At 34.7% G+C, this 18843-nt stretch overlaps 3 protein-coding genes across 4 annotated transcripts; 1 reads left to right on the top strand and 2 right to left on the bottom strand.

The window, feature by feature from the left end:
* The first annotated feature begins 1927 nt into the window (after positions 1-1927).
* LOC108324133 (meiotic recombination protein DMC1 homolog) lies at positions 1928-4857 on the top strand. The gene is made up of 14 exons (XM_017556968.2): positions 1928-2109; positions 2193-2278; positions 2530-2621; positions 2713-2784; positions 2868-2906; positions 3065-3122; positions 3224-3269; positions 3359-3404; positions 3705-3766; positions 3906-3972; positions 4064-4156; positions 4257-4325; positions 4391-4469; positions 4667-4857. The coding sequence occupies exons 1-14, from the start codon at positions 2093-2095 to the stop codon at positions 4855-4857; spliced, it is 1017 nt and encodes a 338-aa protein (XP_017412457.2). The 5' UTR covers positions 1928-2092.
* Positions 4858-5440: 583 nt separating this feature from the next.
* On the bottom strand, positions 5441-8020 carry LOC108324132 (stem-specific protein TSJT1). The gene is made up of 4 exons (XM_017556967.2): positions 7676-8020; positions 6291-6531; positions 6082-6202; positions 5441-5876 (listed from the first exon to the last, which is right to left on the bottom strand). The coding sequence occupies exons 1-4, from the start codon at positions 7873-7875 to the stop codon at positions 5686-5688; spliced, it is 753 nt and encodes a 250-aa protein (XP_017412456.1). The 5' UTR covers positions 7876-8020; the 3' UTR covers positions 5441-5685.
* A 1260-nt stretch (positions 8021-9280) lies between these two features.
* On the bottom strand, positions 9281-18608 carry LOC108325972 (protein GFS12). Of its 2 annotated transcripts, XM_017559153.2 has the most exons (16): positions 18363-18602; positions 18167-18258; positions 15841-17949; positions 15422-15749; positions 15108-15323; positions 14931-15003; positions 14634-14839; positions 14477-14539; positions 13803-14011; positions 12533-12644; positions 11899-12420; positions 11277-11587; positions 10945-11188; positions 10799-10872; positions 10129-10267; positions 9281-9632 (listed from the first exon to the last, which is right to left on the bottom strand). In XM_017559153.2, exons 1-16 carry the CDS (start codon positions 18489-18491, stop codon positions 9483-9485), a joined length of 4977 nt encoding a protein of 1658 aa, XP_017414642.1. In that variant the 5' UTR covers positions 18492-18602; the 3' UTR covers positions 9281-9482. The 2 variants fall into 2 exon arrangements, with proteins under 2 accessions (XP_017414642.1, XP_017414643.1); XM_017559154.2 differs by lacking the exons at positions 9281-9632; positions 10129-10267 and adding an exon at positions 10298-10582 and having other exon boundaries at positions 18363-18608.
* Positions 18609-18843: the final 235 nt, after the last annotated feature.

Below are 18843 nucleotides of genomic sequence, written 5' to 3'. Positions count from 1 at the left end.
CTTTTTTTAATGGGTCAGAGCAAACAACCCCTCCTCCTCAAAATATTTTTTTTTAATTTAAATTTTACACGTCATTTAACCTCAGAAAGCCACACATTCATATAAAATAAATACGTAGTACTGTTCAGTCCTTGCTGTCAGTTGTACCGTTAACGCTGTGACAAAAAATAATTTAATTGCACACTTTTTTTACGAATTAGGACCACATTTAACTTTTTAAAAAATATAGGATGCAATTGAACATTTCCTCTTTTTGGAGGAAAAAAAAAGGTATTAAGCCTTGTTTTTATGACAAAGTGCAGCTTAATTCATAACATTCGAAAGAAGCTAAAATATATCTTATCGTAGTCGTAAACATGCATCAAATATAGACTGATCTATTCAAGTATACTATACACCTTAAATTTTTTATTATTTTTGTGTGTATGAGTACTCGTAAATTTAACTTACAATAAAACTTTTTTTTATTTTCATTTTTTATTGAAAAGTTTTTAGGCATGATTTTAATTTGTTTAAAAGAAAATAAACGATATATTTTGTAAAAATCTCATTTGACACATTCGCGGTGTCGTAGAACCAAACTAGCATTATCATTAATAATAATTTCATTAACTATTATTTTTCTCTCATTTTCCTGCGCTTATGTTCTACTTCCCACTTCTTACATTAAATTTATAGTTTAAATATTGATTTCTATTTTATTTAATTTAATTTTAATATACATTTTTAATTTAATTTTAATTTTTATTAATTTTTTTAATTTAATTTTTTTCTAACATTGTTTAAATAATTATATGTGAAGAATGTCTGTGACTTTTTAGTTACTTTCTTAAAATTTTAATTTTTTTAATATAAAAAATTATTAATATGTTAAGTCAACATAGTATTGTAATGTAATATATTAGGTTAGTATTTTATATTCAATTTAATCAAAATGTAAAATAATTTTGTTTTTCTTTAAACTCAAACTAACTTTAACTTTTATATAAATGTTATATTGATAGTTTAATAAATATTTTTAGTTTAGAGTTAAAGTTGGTTTAAAATTAGATTGAAAATTTTAAAAGTAAAGAATAATATTATTGGTTTAAATTCTAAAAGGTTAACAATCACATGTAATTTTTAAAATTTTATGAGGTTAAAAAGTAGATAATAACATTACTTTAGGTAATTTTTTAACCTCTTAAAAATTTAAATCCATAGTATTAATCCTAAATTGTAAATTTTCATTCTAATTTTAAATCAATTATAATCCTAATTAAAAAATATTTAAAAAAATTTTAAATTTTAACAAAAATATCAATATAATATTTAAATAAAAATTAAATTTGATGTCAAATTAAAGATGAACAAATTTATTATATTTAAACAAAATTAAATTAAATAAAAATAAAAATAATCAAATTAAATATAAAGCATTAATCCTGACATGTCATTTATCTTGATATGCGACATGATAGTCTAACGTGAATATTGTGAATATTTTTTAAAATATCTTAATATGCGACGTGATAGTCTAACGTGAATATTTTGAATATTTTTAAAAAAACTATTAATTCAAATGAAACTGAGATTCTTTTTTATTAATTATTTTAACGATATTAACACAAAGATCAAAGATCAAAAAATACAATTAAAGAAAATGAAGATGAATTTGAGAAAAAAATATTAATACTAAATTGAATAAACTCAGACAGCAAATTAAAATTTATAATAAACTTTATAAATATAAACTGAAAACGTAAAAATTAGTGTGATTTTCACGTGACAAATAACATCATAATCTTTTATCATTTTAATTTTTTATTATATTTCTTATTTGTATTTCAATTTTAATTTGATCGTATTTTTACAAATTTATTTAAACATGAATAAAAAAAAAGCAAATGAAAATGGCAAGTTAGAGAGAGAAATAGAAACGCGGGAACGCTAACCGTTTGCGTATGCCCTCCCTTTCAGCTTCAAAGAATATCTCCTTCTCGTTTCGAGCCCTATATATGTTGATCCCCCTCACTTCTTCAGTCCTCATTCATAATTCAAAAACTCTCTCACTGTTCTTTAGACACATTTATACTTTCTTTCCGGAGTCACGATGCTTGCGACGCTCAAGTAAGTCACATAATCTATTGCCATTTCTTCTCATCTCAGAATCTGAACTCTACCTCACAGTTTGATCGGCGATGACTTTTCAGATCCGAAGAATCCAGCGGCCAGTTACAGCTCGTCGAACGAGAAGACATCGAAGACGATGAAGACCTCTTCGAAGCTATCGACAAATGTATTGTCGTTCTCTACTCTAGTTTCTCGTTCGATTTCTCTCTCTCTCTATATATATATATTCTTAACTGCTCTTCGCTCTTCATTTTACAGTTATTTTCTATTTTCATTTTTTCCGTTCTTTGCCGAGAGTTCTTGTTAGATTCAATTTTTCATAGAACAACGATCTAGTTTGAAAAACTCAATTCTGCACTCTTTTGATTAGTGGAATATTCGTTTGCATTCGATTCACATCCATACGCTTCTACGCAGTGATTGCTCAAGGCATCAATGCCGGAGATGTGAAGAAGCTTCAGGACGCAGGGATATATACCTGCAATGGCTTGATGATGCACACAAAGAAGGTTTACCTTAAAACACATCTCTAATTTAAATATCTAGGACGTGGAGTAGCTCTGTACTTTAATTGCTAACATAATTGTTATATTTTCGTAGAACTTGACTGGAATCAAAGGTCTATCCGAGGCCAAGGTCGATAAGATCTGCGAGGCTGCTGAGAAGATTGTGGTAAGATATCATAGCGTATGAAATCTAAGTTATTCCTTAATACTATTTCAGCTCTTCATAATTTGACCTTTCCTGCGATGCAGAATTTTGGATATATTACCGGAAGCGATGCATTGCTCAAAGTACGTTGTTTATTGTTTTTGGAAGTTTTTTGAATTTTGGATTCCATTTAGATCTGCATGTCTGTGATGTTTTAAGAATTACAATAGCTTCCATTAGGCTTAAGTAATCGTAATTAATTTTCTTTGAGTGTGCATTTATTCTTCCTTTGTTACCACAGAGGAAGTCAGTGATCCGAATCACTACTGGAAGCCAAGCGCTTGATGAATTGCTAGGAGGTAGCCTTACACTGAATGAATCTCGTACTGTTTTGTGACTAGAAAATCTGATTCTCTATTGGTCCTATATGTTTTCCCTCTGAATTCTTCTTTCTAAATAGGTGGGATCGAGACATTAGCCATTACAGAAGCGTTTGGAGAATTCCGGTGAGAACACAGCTCGTATAAAGTTTCTGATAGATTTGATACATTTCAGTTTGAGATGTTCATTCTAAGAATATTGTTTACTGTTTCAGATCGGGGAAAACACAGCTTGCTCATACTCTCTGTGTTTCCACTCAGGTTTATATTCTATGCTCGATGTTTGGTCATGACATGTTAGGCGTTAATTGCTATAAATGAGTATTTGTGATTGAAAAGCTGCTCTGTCGTGTTTTCTTGTAACCTATGGCATTGGGATTGCGACTATTTTTTTTCCCTTTTTCTGAATCACATTATTCTATCTATTGTATGCATAGAACAAATATGGTAGCTTCTTAAATACTAATTTGGTATGCGTACGTGGTAGTCTTATTTCCACGCACATTGAAATATTTGCCTATTTGGTGTATACTGCATACTGATCTTTCCTGACCCCTCCAGCTGCCAACTAATATGAGGGGAGGCAACGGAAAAGTTGCTTACATTGACACAGAAGGAACTTTGTATGTTTTCTTTCTTATTTTAACAACTACTTAAGAACTTAAATAGTGACCTCTCTCAATCGATAACTTGTGACTGTTTTTTCAACTGACGTCATCCAAATTATATAAATGTTTCCCATTCATCCACAAATAACTGCAGCCGACCAGACCGTATTGTTCCCATAGCGGAGAGATTTGGCATGGATCCTGGGGCTGTACTGGACAATGTAAGTATTCTCGAAACCATATATCATAATTAGGATCTGAAGGGAAATAATTTGCTGTTGACACCTAAACATATTCTGTTTGTCGCACAAGATTATATATGCTCGTGCCTACACTTACGAGCATCAGTACAATCTCCTGCTTGGGTTGGCTGCTAAAATGTCCGAGGAGCCATTCAGACTTCTGGTGAGGTCTTATTAACTTAGTAACAACGTTATCTTCGCAGTTTGTAATATCAGGAATCATGCATGGATATGGACAGTTAACGAATTTTGATTTGTGGCAGATTGTGGATTCGGTGATTGCTCTGTTTCGGGTAGACTTTTCTGGAAGAGGAGAGCTTGCAGAGCGCCAGGTCTGTTATTTAGCACTTATCCGCTCCCTGAGTCAACTTTTGCTGACTTGAACAACCGTTTTCAGCAAAGACTGGCACAGATGCTTTCTCGATTAATAAAGATAGCTGAGGAGTTCAATGTTGCAGTTTATATGACAAACCAAGGTAAATTCTCCGTTTGTTGATATAAGAGTTTGCTTTTGGAGGAAGGGGATTAGGTTTTCACTCCCAAGTTCCAAATTGGTTGTTTTGAAGCTTGTAATTTATGACAAGTAATAGCAGTAGCATTCGAGTTTTAGTTGGGGCTTTTATGAGAATAAAGTGTATATTTATCTACACGATATTTTGTGTTTTGGTTGCAGTCATAGCTGATCCAGGAGGCGGGGTGTTCGTAACTGATCCAAAGAAACCAGCAGGAGGGCATGTGCTAGCCCATGCAGCCACAGTAAGGTTGATGTTCAGGAAAGGGAAAGGGGAACAGCGGATTTGCAAAGTGTTTGACGCTCCCAACCTGCCAGAGGCTGAAGCAATATCCTTTTTTTTGCTCCTTTAAAAATAATCTACTCGTCCAGTAATCACGAAATTAATCAAATCCACCCCAAATAGTTATGAAACTATGATTGTTAAAAACAAAGGGACCTTTATCGTAATTCTAAATAACCAAGTCACGTTAGCTGGATTTTAAAAATGGGGGCAAAAGCATTATTATAGCCACTGAAAACAGTTGCAATGCTTTTGAGAATGAGGTTCTATCATCAGCGTGTATTTTCTTGACAGGGTTACGTGTTCCAGATAACACCAGGGGGCATTGCAGACGCTAAGGACTAAAAAGGCGATTCTAACTTCTGGGACGAATCACAAAAGCGACAACAGTGGCTGAATATTTCTATTAACCTTAATCTTCTAGATATTTGCTCACGGCTTGTATGAAAAGTGTTGTTACTTAGTATATTTCAGTGACGAGTTCCCCTTAGTTATAAACGTTTCCTTTATAGCAAGTAGCAAAATATTTTGCATTTTCAACGTCTCACAAACATTAACATTCTCACTGCAGTTGACTTCATAGAGAGATCTTGTTTTCATATTATTATATATTAATGGTCAAAGTATGGTACAGATATGGCTAAAATTCGAGATAAAAAAAAAAGCCGTACAATCATAATTTCTAGGATGAACCTGTCCACAAGTTGATATTATTACATGACCTGTGACAAGAGAGAATGAGCGTAATATTTGCTCCAAGCAAATTGTATAGCTTAATATGATAAGCCAAGCCTCGCTAGAGCCTCAAAGTAAAATTATGGGAACAGAACCAGAATTTTAAAATTCAGCCGAAATCGGCTATGATAAAAGCCTTAATTCAAACAGAACGGGGTCGCAATCATATATTATTTGACCAATTAGCAGCACTCCCAACCCTTGGCATGCCAGTTGATTCCTTCTTAGTCTCAGCATCCACCTTGAAATTGGCACCATACACCTGTCCTGAACTACCAACCCTCGGCACAGGCCTCACCTCATTAAGTGGATGCTCAAAACTGCTCAATCCTCCGGATGTTGTAAAGAAAAATCCTGAACATGGGGATCAAATATGTTACATTGATGCCCAATATGGAACAAACGTAATTGCAAAATAAACGATTACACAATGGTAGTCCAGAAAGAAAAGAAACCATCAATTGTAGCACAACTAGAGTGATCCTAAGGGTGATGTGATGTTCAGCACTGGGTTCTTATTTAGTTCAGATTGCCTTTTCAAAACAAATCTTAATATTACCTTTGGGGAATGGTGCAAAGGAATTCCCACAGCTCTTAGTTACGATCTCTGCCTCGTCTGAAAGAACAAGATTTCCATCGGCATCAGTTCCCCAAGCAAAGGGAACATTCCCATCAGCATCCTTTCAACAACCAGGATATGTATCTCAAGTTAGAAAAGAAAAACATTGGCAAATAGACAGGAAATGAGCTGAATCGAGGATAACTCACTGCAGCAATAAATGCAGTGTTAGCACTACTGTCATACAGAATAAACGCAAATTTTCCCTGGAAATCTCTCACAACTTGAGCAGCAGGATAGGGACCACGATCTCTTAGAGTTCTGTATGCCTCTATGATAATGGTTACCTCAGTAGCCGTTTTATTTAATCCATATTGTTGCTTAAGATTCGCAACGTTCTCAAGGTGACCTTGAAACAAGCAGAAAATGTCATCCACAACAGCGAACAGCCTGGCAACGTAAGAAAATCAGTATATCAAGAGAGTAATCTTAACGAGAGAAATCTTTCACAACTTTATAGTGTCCAGTTTCTTTCATAAAATTAGATGACAAGAATTCAGGATTTTCAAAATTGTCATTTTACTGATCAAAGAGAAAGTAGAGGAGAATTTCAGATTAACATTGAACAGGAATGATTAGGTAGGTATTGCTCTAAGGCTCAAGCTGAAGAACTACAACGTTGTGACATGTGAACTTACTTTGATCTCATTAAAACCACTGAAGTAACATAACAAGAAGCAATAGAAAACAGTTAAGACTAAGGTAGAAAGATTACAAATGGTACAGCAAAACTACCTTAGAATGACTTCTACTGGTGGGAACTGGGAAAGGAAGACAAAAGGAAGGGCGAGGACTGAGAATACACAGTTAATATTCTAACAAAATATATTTTAAGATCTGTGAGTAAGCTAAAAAGAGGTGCTATATCTAAAGGATTCTCATACATGGTAGTTACTACTTTTTTCTTGTATTCGGACTTAATGCCATCAACAGAAACAAGATAGATAATGCCAGAACAAAAATAAAAATAAAAATTGAAACACAGAATCACGCGCGTGCTAATAAACTAAGGAGATGAAATCTAATGTTCGGTCAAAGTAAGGTCCAGCCAGAACAATAATAATCAATAACGATCAAGATGATGAAAACAAACAAGAATAACTCTCAAGAACATAAAAAGAAAAGAAAAAAGAATCCAACATTTTCCATTAATCAATAATCGAATTCTACAATAAAATGTCAAGCAATATGAAAGCTTCAACTACACACCGTTATCCTAAAAAGTGTTGAGATTCAAACTCAGAAACATAAAATAACAAGCAGGTTGAGTTTACAAACACATCGGCGACAAATTTACTTCCAAGATCAAGAAATACAAAACGGAAACCTAATGAGTTTACCAAGAAAAAGAATCAACTTTAATCTCCCTTCAGTTCAAACGTCTAAGACGATGACCCGAGAAGGAAAAAAAAATAATGAAAATAAAAGGGTAAGGAAAATGAACATAAAGAAACAAACACTCAAATGAGTCCTTCTTTTGGATCCAAAATGAAGGGGAAATAAGACATCGAAAAAAGAAGAGAAAATGATGGACCTTGGGAGAAGGGGGTTCTGTTTGTGAAGAGAATAGGCGAGGAGACCCGAAGTGCCAAGATTAACGGTGACGGAACCAGGGTGAACGGAAGAGAAGTGCTGTGCGAGAAACCCATCTTTTAAGGCTGAAACGGAATTTGATTGAGGGCTCTGAAGACCCTCAGGGCTCTTTGCCACCGATTTGTCAAAAACCGCCAACATTTTTGGTGGATGGTTGGTTGGGTGTGAAGATGTGAAATGATACAACAGATAAAACGCAGTCAGCAGCAGAAATCGAAACCAGATCCTAAACAATGAACGATGCGACGAACTAAATATAAGCTTCTCTGCAATTCAACGTCACTTCAATTTTTACCCATTATGCCCCTTCTCTTTTTGGATAATTTTTTGAATTTTTCTATGGCCAATGCCCATCGTACACCACTCTGTTGCAAGTTCCAACGACCTTTCTTGGCGTTTAGCCGTTTACTTTTTGTCTTTTTTTTTTTCTATGATTCTTGTGTTTTCTATTCTCGGAAATTCATTTTTGGAGAAAAAACATTGCAATTCATGTTAATTTTCTTTCTCTATACAATAAAAATTAGAATATGTAATGTAACCTAGTTTATTTACTCAATTTCCAATAGAAATATTTTATGTACAGTATGTCCAATAAATTGCAACAAGTCTTCCTAAGCAATTTTGGACGTTTAATTTAAAAAACAAAATTAATAAATTTGTTGGTCCAATATATATGGTTTCACAATGTCTATATGTAGTTAATTGAAAAACATGAAAATATATATGATTGTATAAGAATTGTATTAAAAGAATTACGTGACAATTTTTAAAAAGAGAAATTGTTTAGTAATTTTTAAATATATAGAAATTATTTAATTACTTATTTTACTAAATAAATAAACTAATTTTTATTTGATAAAAATTAGAATTGTCTAATTAAAAGATGATAAAAAAGAAGTAAGTAAATGATGTATAACGAGATAGATAAACCGATAAAATTATTATGAATAAAAACAATATTTTAATTTTAGAGAGAGAGAAATATTCCTTTTATAAAGATGAAAAATAAAAACTTTAGTATTTTACCACAAGCTAAGTCACAATTAATCAACATAATATGAGATGACAACTAAACTCTTGAATTGCTTATTTATCATAGATAGATTAAAATGAAACTATTTCGTATTATTTTAAAACTACAAGACAAGTAAACCGACATTTGAGCAATAGCACGACAGAATTCCGTTTTATAACAGAGATACATCAAAATCGAAGTCAATGTCCAAATGCAACTCATCTTTGACTAAATTTATCGTTTACCAACACTCCAATAATAAAATAATTTTTTAATTAAAAATCATATAAAAAACAAAGGGCATGTATGCTTAGGTGGTGTATTCATAATATTTAAATAAAAACTTCAATATATTATCCTTAATTAATGCGCTTAAAATAGCACCGAGTAACATTTGCGCACACTACCTGTTAAGTTTACGTTTTATTGTCCGACATGCTAGTATGGATTTCTACGTGACGGTTTACACATCCCAAATACAAGTTTGAATAATCAGAACATCATTGTGTCAAAAATATACAAGGGGCACAATTAGACTAGGAAACCAACAACCAATTTTTTACTTCAAAGTTGAGATCTCATGAAATAATAAAAAAGACAATTATACAGGGACATTTTGGCTGAAAGCCTGAACCGATGAGTAGCATTAAATTATGTACTATGCAGTTGGTTCCTCTGATATGGCTGATCATTCATACGTACAGAGAAAGATAAGGAAAACGGTGAAGTATATTTAACAACAGATTCTCAGATAACCATCTTCGGTTCCAATGAGAAACAATCGGGAGAATGGAAGTATACTAATACTTGATAACGCTGACAAGCTTCTCTGACCGTTATCAGAAACGTAGAGTCTCTGGGGGATAATATGGTGCTGCCCATCCTGCGTCATGGAATCATATAATCAGGAAACAAATTTCAAAATCTGAGCACAAAACTAGATCTGTATAGTTATCGGGCTTCCTTCGTGATGAGTACCAAAAGAAATTAACATAAAAGCAAGGGAGGAACCTCAAATGAATCAAATAGATGCATAGCAAACATAAAAGAATTCAGGCTCATATGGCTGAGAACTCAAGCCACGGAATATAGACACTATAAGGCTGCAAGACACAACATCTCAAGCATATGAATTGCTAAATCTGTGAAGAAGAGATGAGTGGCTGGAAGTTAGGATTTAAGCAAATGTAAAAGCAGATTCATATTTTATCAAGAAGCTGAAACCTATGAATCAGCAAGAAGGATCGCATCAAGCAACAAGATACAACTAAAGCAATAATGAACCATCATTTTAACATTTAAATTAAATGCTAGACAAACGATATTCCTTCTTAATTCCTATTCCTGTCATGATGTGGGTCCTTAAAAGAGAAGCTTACTGCTTCATTGGCAGATTTTGACAAGGAGAGAAGCCCAATCCTACTCCGGGAAATCGAAATAACATCATGGCCCCAAACGGAGAAGCTGCATATACCATCTGAATGACCTCTGAAAATAACGGGCTGCGACGGCAAATTCCTGCAAGGGTAGTAAAAACGAGCTTCAAGATATATCCTTCTGGAAATGAGGAAGAAAGCTGATCACTTTCATTTACGTTCTTGAGATAATACATCTTCAAATAAAAGCATGCAATATATGAAGCACAGTCTGCACAGACTCAAATTATGAACGAGAAACAACTGACATAATGAAAGTCCAACACTCCAATACGGACATACAATGAAGAAATAAACAGCGAAGAGTAGAGGTCCAGTTAGTTTTTTTTTGGTTTGCTAATCTTGATAGTTGATGAATTCTTTAATTTCCTACGCGAAACTATATGCACCAGGTCACCTGCACCTTAAGAAAATATTCTTACCGTTATTACCAAATAGTTTATTAACTACAATCAGGAATATATGCAATAAGGGGTAATAATTATTCAAACCTCAATCAACCACTTTCATGTGTCCAAATGCACAAAATTTAATCTCTCAAATTAAGAGAGACAGTTTTAAATGGTCATACACTCCTAACGAATTTGAAGTTCAGTAGAGTGATAGCTCTTACATTCTTATGTCCCAGACTCGTAAAGTTCTGTCCAGAGAGCTGGAAATGAGCAGATGTTCTTCCGGTGCTGCCAACTATAGACAAAGACATGGATGAAGCTGTGTGTAAAATCAAATTACGTAAACCTTATATTTTCAACAAAATACCTTTGTCACGTATCCATCGTGAGCTCGCCAAGAGCTAATGACATTTCCACTCTTAGCATCAAATAATTTACAGTGCCCAGAACTTAGCCCAGCTGCAATAAAAGACGGCGAAGAGGAAATTCCACCTGCTTGCATCTTGTCAGAGCCAGTAGAGCAGATGGCAGAAATAAGTGAAGGAAAACTAGATTCAGTAGATTCGCCTCTCCAGATATGAAGCTTTTGACCTCGAGAAACATCAATGAACCTGTACAAGATTCAAAAGTCGGTAGGCTTTAACATATTTTTCTAAATATCTTATTGAAATGACATTCATTATGAAGAGTTAATTTTACCTCAGAGAACCATTTCCAGTGCCAACTACAAGAGTTTCAGTGGAGTATAATTGATGCATACAAGTATAAAGACTTGAATCGAAAGCACTAGACAATATTCCATTTGATAGTGTATTCAAATTCAGCACATTTGCCTGGTCACTATTTATCTTTGATCCAGAGGATGGATGGCTTGTAGGATGGCTAGATTCTGTTTGCGACTCAGCAAATACTAATATTTGCTTCCCAGTTTGGCTATTCCAAATGTGAATTGTTCCATCACAAGATGCCACTCTTCCACTTGATGATAAGACGCAAATATCATTCACAACCTGAAATTGGAGAAGTAATGAGTAGTTCATAGATCAACTAAACTAATTAATTGTATTTTATTGGACTAGTTGCTCATATATTAAGTCACATTGTAATCTGTTTTGTTTTAAATAGTCATCCATCGTCCTCCACTTTGTACTATGCAATTTGGATATTGATAATTTGAAACCAGAGTTGATCCATGACAGTACCGTTTAGTTCTCTGCTATAGTAATACACACACACACACACACACTACAGGGATCTATACCATGCAGCAGTTCTCCATGGTTGAAGAATGTCATTTTCAGCAAAGAATAACAAAACAAACCTCCTCATGGCCATAATAGCCGGACAAACAGTTAGTTCGGCTCAATTCCCATTTCTGAACAGTTCCCTTGTATCCTTGACCAATTCCAGCAGTAAAAACAGTGCATTCATCTTGGTTAACAGCCAGAGACCTTAGAGCTCCATGATGTGCGCGTATAGAGTATATAACAGATGCTCTGATCTTCCATGGCAGATCATCTTTCTGAATCCCCACCCTCCCAAGAAATTCAGGCCCATCCCAGATGGTGGCTGGACTAGGGAACCAAAACCAGGGTTCTTGGTTCATTTGGTATGTCATTCCTTCATGCACTACTACTGGACTTTGATGAACTTTAAATGGTCGTCTTTGAGGAATCAAATTTCTGGCACTTCTACTTCCTTGGGATTGTGGAATTGACCATCCAACTCCATTAAGTAACAGCTTTGCAGGATTGTATTCAGATGTAAATCCTTGGGATATTACCGGTCTTCTAGCAAGAATAATTTCTGAACCATTTTTTGATGATTCTCCTGCATATTCCCACTGAATCACAATAGGTTTAGAAATAAGCAAACAAGAAGTTATAACACCAATAAAACCATGTAATTTTCCATTCACATAGGGGAAAAGAAAAGAAAAATGTATAGCATCATACCTTCCAATTATGATGATGTAGAAGATACTGTTCAAGAATCAACCAAGTAGCACAGCATTGACGAAGTTTCTCTATCCCAAGAAGAGATGCAAAGGAAGGATAGAGGACCAACCTACATATGACCAAGAAGACTTTTTTATACACGCTAAAAGAAAAAACAAGGCCAATTGAAGTGGCATGTCATAAAACAAAATAAACTTGAAAGTGACTCTAGGAGGTCAAGATACAACCTATTTACAGTAGGGAATCAATGCAATTTGATGACAAACTTGATTTAATGATCCAATTGCATTTTCCCATAATAGTGCAAAAGCACGTTTAAACCTGATTCAGTGACGATTTGCAATGCCCAACATCATGTCCAAATTAACTCCCATGGTTTCAGTAGAATGTGCAGAGCATAGGACATTTTTTACTTGAAAGAAAAGACTATAAGCTTATGTCTCCAAGAAATGATGATTTAACGGAAATAATTTATCTTTCAAATCTATAGTTTTGCTTATGTGTCTCAAATTATGATAATTAACTCCGAATACTGATGATAGGTGGGACACTACAAGATGCAATATATTAAATCAGGTAGAAATTTGCATAACTTTTCCAAAACAGGACATTGCAACTGGGTTGAAAAACTAGATTAGTAAGGATCTTTAGGAACGCACTCATGGAATTTATTATTATATATTTGTTTAGTTAAGCATATTACATAATGCATTTAATTTTTATTGTGTTAGAAATATGGATTTTCCTTATTAGAATTGGAAGAAAGATATGAAGCCAAAGGTGAAAAATAGAGTTGTTGTCTTCAGATACTGTGCTCTGAATTTTATCAAAGCAATAGAGATTGTTTTACAAGCTTTTACAGATGTAAAATATCATATGAATTAATAACGTGAAGCTGAAGATACAGAACTAAAATAATATTAGAAACAAAAGCATCCCTACACAGTTAACAATGAGATTGCCTAGCCAAAGATAGTGGTTCTATCAAAGTGATCCGGCATTTCTTGTGGGGGAAATCTTCAAATCACATATGGTCATATCACCTTAAATTATAAAGAGGTTTAGCACAGTACTTTTATATTTGACATAAACCACTAATATGACTCAATTTATTCAATCTATTTAGTCTTGCATGATTCCTTCTCCGTCAATTTTCTTATTTACTATTTCCACTTCTCTACCAAGAGTTCTTATAATTTTGAATTGAATAGCAGGAGAGTAATTTGCCAGTATAACACCTAGCCTAGAAAGCATAACTGAAACTCACACTAGATCCATACGACTTTCAATAAGCAAGTCCCCTCCAATTTTTATTTTGCTAGCCTTCAAGTTTTTGCTAACAGAAGTTGAACCTTTAGAAACTTCCTGGGAGAAAGCCAGCTCATCAAATAGTTCTTTAAGTTTTGGAAGAATATGCAATGCTGTTAAATCTGCTCCAATCCGCTGACAAATTCCAAAAAGAGTAGAGGCAGCAATCTGAAAGGGGGAAGGCAACTAGGATTATTTAACAATTTAAGTGATTATCAATAGAATGAGATGCATTATGATGATGAAAAGGAGCAGACATCACCACACTGGCAGGGTTCAGGTCAAATAAAAGGCCAGAGCAATCAATCTGTTTGAACTACAACTTTGGGGAATTGTGAAAAAACAGTTTGGAAGGAGTGTCAAATTTTGTTTTAAGCACAATGATAAGTTTAATGGCCATGAACCAATGAACAAAATCATTGACAACCGTAACACTTTATTTTTGTCCTTCCAATTAAAACAAATCATAAAATAATTCTGATGTTTCCACATATAACTGTCTCATTACCCAGTGACTTGTGACTAAAAAGTTAGAGTCCCTGGCAAGGGTTTAAGCTAAGATGCAAATTAGAGCCAACAGAATCAAGGAATGAGTGATGGATCCAAAACAAACCAATGGATAATTTGAAGAACCTGAAGCACTGCAATGTCCATATGTTTCTGCATAAGAACCCCTATGTGTATGCAACTTAGATCCTGTGTATTTTTCAGTAAATTGAACAATAAGCTGTTACGCAGTATTTATTGGCAATTAAAGCATTTTGAAACCTAAAAGCAATAAGAAACATACTTCAAGAAGCTGCTTTACAATGACCTCTTCTGTCAGGTAAGCTACAAGGCCATCTAAAGTCATCATGCAATCAATAAGTGCCAAAGCAGTCCAACTCTGGACAGGATCAGGCTTATTCATGCATGACACATCAATGAAGGAACGAACAACATTTTTGAGTAAAGGTACCATCTGTTTGACAATAAACAATTCCCCAAAAATGCCACCTGAGAAGTCAAAAAATGGAAGGGCATTATAAATTGAAGGTCCAAGTGGAGGAAAGATAGAAAAATACAAAAGTCAATAAACTAAGAATACCAATTCTGACCAGCACATCAATGCCATCAGCACATAGTCCTTTCCCAAAGCAGTGAACAAGAGGCAAGATAGTCTGATTCAAGAATGAGAAAAACAATAATGTTCACACATAAGTAGGATTGAAGAATGTGGATGAAGGAAAACGTAGTATGGAAGATTGTTCCAAAACCGAAAAACCTGATGGATGGTAATAGGTACTCCAAGCTCCTCGCTAGAACTGATTAGAAGCACTGAAGCAGAGGCAGCTGAACTTTTATCTGGAGAATTGTACAAGTTTGACAAGACCAATGGATGAATAGTTTCCAGGTATGCTTGTTTACCAACTTGATTCCATATTTCCCTCACAAATGAATCTTGTAGAAGTGCAACCTTTAAACGTAAATAACCTGTGGTCTGTAAAAATATGTCTTCTAAGATTTCTATTTCTTTTTAGAAAAAAAGGGAAAAATCCACAGGCTAAACAAAACCACAAAATCAAGTGAGCAACTTGCCTGTAAAATTTTCTGTATTGTTGGCAGGATTAATGTTTTCACTGCTGGCACTGTTAAGCATTTCATGAATTCCTTCAGAAGCATATATGCCCATTCAGCTTCAACATCACTCACAGCATTCACAATAAGCGGTAAGCAATAAGTAGTGCACATTTCAGTTGCGAATGCACCCATTTCCCTGAGGGCTCCACACTTTGCAAGATTTGCAGCATAACGAAGACGGGTTTCGTCTTTAGCTACAAGCTGAAGTGGAGCAAGAAACAAGTAGGAGGACTTGACACTCTTTGGAAAATAAGGTGATTCCAGTAGAAATTTTGTAGAAGGCCTCCTATATAGCAAAAATAAATACTTAATTAACATAGATAGACAAAAAAAACAACCACAAAAAGTCAGTTGTATGTGTGCAAACACAATGATACCTCGTCCAATCCTTTTGGATGCATGCTTCAACAAGTAATCTAATATTAGGAGGTAGATCCTGCAGAAATCCTGGAAAGGTTCCATCTTCCAAGTATATCGACAATGAGATTGGATCAAAGAGTGGCCTGGAAAGATGAAGTTCAGCCAAGAGACAACCAATAGAAAATATGTCCCCAGCAACATCTTCAGAGCAAAGTCTTGAAGAAGATAATTTCTGCTTCCAGAGTAGCAAGTCTGGATACCCTAAGGAGCCTTCATCTTCCTCTTTCATATGTTGAAGAAAAGAAATTAGATTCATTTTATAAGGTACCTGGTAATTTCTGTCAATCAAAGATAGTTTGCTTATATTTTCACTAAATGTCTTTGTTGTTGGATCTCTCAAAGATGAGATGTTCTTCCCCGTCATTTGATTTGAGGGATAATGGTAACAGGCATTCAAATGCCTAGCATGTTCAGAAAATTTAGATGCTTGCTCTAGTTCTTGTAGATAAGCAGTTCCAGCTAGAAGAGATGTCTCTCGGTGCATTTCATATGCCTGACTCCAAACTTTGGCATATTTATTGGAACTGTGACGTTTTGTTTTGGTAGTGGCATGACGTATGGGGTGTGGTTGTGTAAAGAGCTGACGACGTCCTGTTGATCTTGGCATTGAGGGTTCTGATAGAGGAAGCATAACATTCTTAGCAGCGATAGCTTCCTGGCCAGACATTTTGTAACCAAAGGTTATATCTATCCAATGATGGAGCTGAAATGACACCCTATCACTTTCTAATGCATCAAAATGCAATTTAATGAAATCCTCAGGACTCTCTGCCCAAGAGGGTACAGCCAAATCAGCCATACCATCATGTATTGATATAAAAATTTGAGCATCACAGTAAAACTCTGGAATGCATTCATCGGGAGTCCATTGATAGAGCCTCTGCATTGTGGAAGGATACTCATTAGGTTCATACACAGAACGAACAGCCATTCTCAGAACACTCAAAGGCAGTCTTCTTGCTTTATAACTGCAGACAGCCAATTCAGACAGACATTCATCTGATACATGATGAGGGATTTCAGATGTTGAATATGTGAAATCCAATTGTTCATCACCTTTTGCCAAGCGCCATTTACTCTTGCTCAAGTTGCGCCACCCTACATCACAATTATCATCAGGTTTTGAGCTAAAATCAATTACCCAAGGCATTACTGGATGAAATGTATGGTCCCCCCACCTTCTTCCTGCTAATCTGTTTAAGATGAGTAAATATTCAAAATTACTTAGTTCTCCTCTCCACCACTGCTGAAAGCAAGCATGCCAATCTATTGTTGGAGAAAGCTTTAGATCAGCATAAAGGCCATAAGAATGACAACCAACATTACAACAACCAATTCTTGCAGGTTCAGAATTAACGCTTTCACTCTCCTGCAAAGTTAAATTAGATTCCAATACGGGCTCATTCCATAATCTCAGCCAACACCATAACGAATCAGTCAACATGATATTGGATGGGCATATATTACCATGAGAAACCCCTAAACCATGTAGGTACGATAAGGCTGAGAGTAGTTGATATATAAGAAATCTTCTATGCCAATCAGATTTTAAGGAATTGGGATTAAAATGAAGAATACTTTCCAAGTTGTATGGAGTCTTTGGAAGCACCACATTAACATGATCGGATGTTTTAAAAATTGCAAGGACTGGAGCTATGTTAGGATGCCTCAAAGAGCCTGGCAAAGCATCCTCTTCAAATGATGGCAACCCAATTAAACCCAGGAAATTTATACTGTCCCGTCCAGATCCTTTCTCTTCAATGAAGAGATCAAGTGAATTTAAGACATGGTCTTCGATTAGCCCAGACAAGAAATCAGAGGACACCTTTTGAAACGTAGAATAGGAAGAATTTCCCACATGAGCAATCGGCAAGAGTGAGGTGATTGTCCTCAAGCAAGAAAACCTTCCAGAATGACTACAATTTGTGTTTCCAGAAAAAGCTTTGTCACAGTCAGAATCATCTGATGAAGTAATTCTACCCTTAATAACATCATTTTTACTTCCACCAATATCAGGATCACCACTCCCAGTAGTAATTTCACCACTGTCCAAACTATATTCATTTCTGCATAAAGAAGAAGATTTTATCACTTCCAATTTCCACCAGCCAACAACAAATCTAACCAAAGACTAAAACAAGAATACATTTTCTTTTCCAGATTTTAATTAAAAGAATGCAACAAAAGCACAAACAGACCATGTCAAAACATATCACAAAGAATCATCATTAAAATTAAAAAAGAAAAGTAATCAGCACCAAAAATGCAGAACAAAAATCTTACACATAATTGATAAAACAATTCTTATCACGACTCGGCATGTATTGCAATATAAATTGACCGCCCGAAGCCTCTACATCAGTTGTACCAGAAATCTATTTTTCCAAAAAGAAGAAAAGGAAATTAAAATGAAATATATTAAGTTAAAAATAAAAATTTATCAAGAAATTGAATGAGAGAGAGAGAGAGAGTGATAGACATTGACGATAGCTGAGGATCCGAAAGGAAAAGCAGAATTAGAGATGGCATAATTGAAGAAGACTTGCTCCGAGAAATCCGACTTTATTCGAAGTTGGAGGCACTCGAAGCATTCACTCTCTTCCTCCATCGATTCGCTCTACTGAGTCAACTCACCCATTTCTCATGCCCTCTCTCTGATTCACTCATGCTTCTCCCACCGTCGACGCTCTCTTCTCCGGTGTTAAATATGAAGGTCAATTCAGTCATTTCATAGCACAAGTAAATATAGGTAGTAAACTCCCAATCCAGCGCAATCATTTTAATTAACTAATAGTGTAAGAATATTTATACTACTAGTAAATAACCATTAAATCCATCAATTTTTTTATAAAGACTAACTTAATACCAAGAAATTCCACCTAAGTATTATAAATAGTTTGATTTGTTACACTTTTCGAATTTCTTTCATTTTAAATTATATAATTTTTTAGATATCTTAT

Source organism: Vigna angularis, chromosome 3 (assembly GCF_016808095.1).
Source record: "Vigna angularis cultivar LongXiaoDou No.4 chromosome 3, ASM1680809v1, whole genome shotgun sequence".
In the NCBI taxonomy this organism is placed as follows: domain Eukaryota; kingdom Viridiplantae; phylum Streptophyta; class Magnoliopsida; order Fabales; family Fabaceae; genus Vigna; species Vigna angularis.
This window is presented reverse-complemented; position numbering and strand designations above follow the sequence as displayed.

Bases quoted from the DNA above. Each gene is read 5' to 3' on its own strand.
- LOC108324132 (XM_017556967.2), bottom strand. From the start codon at position 7,875: ATGTTGGCGGTTTTTGACAAATCGGTGGCAAAGAGCCCTGAGGGTCTT. The intron at 6,532-7,675 runs GTCCATCATTTT...TTACGTTGCCAG, and splicing joins CAGAACCCCCTTCTCCCAAG to GCTGTTCGCTGTTGTGGATG. The intron at 5,877-6,081 runs GTAATATTAAGA...CCCCATGTTCAG, and splicing joins CTTTGCACCATTCCCCAAAG to GATTTTTCTTTACAACATCC.
- LOC108324133 (XM_017556968.2), top strand. The intron at 2,622-2,712 runs GTTTACCTTAAA...ATATTTTCGTAG, and splicing joins TGATGATGCACACAAAGAAG to AACTTGACTGGAATCAAAGG. The intron at 2,907-3,064 runs GTACGTTGTTTA...TTGTTACCACAG, and splicing joins GAAGCGATGCATTGCTCAAA to AGGAAGTCAGTGATCCGAAT.
- LOC108325972 (XM_017559153.2), bottom strand. From the start codon at position 18,491: ATGGAGGAAGAGAGTGAATGCTTCGAGTGCCTCCAACTTCGAATAAAG. The intron at 12,421-12,532 runs GTATGATGCTAT...ATTGTGATTCAG, and splicing joins TACATCATCATAATTGGAAG to TGGGAATATGCAGGAGAATC. The intron at 11,189-11,276 runs GTAAAATTAACT...AATCTTGTACAG, and splicing joins ACTGGAAATGGTTCTCTGAG to GTTCATTGATGTTTCTCGAG.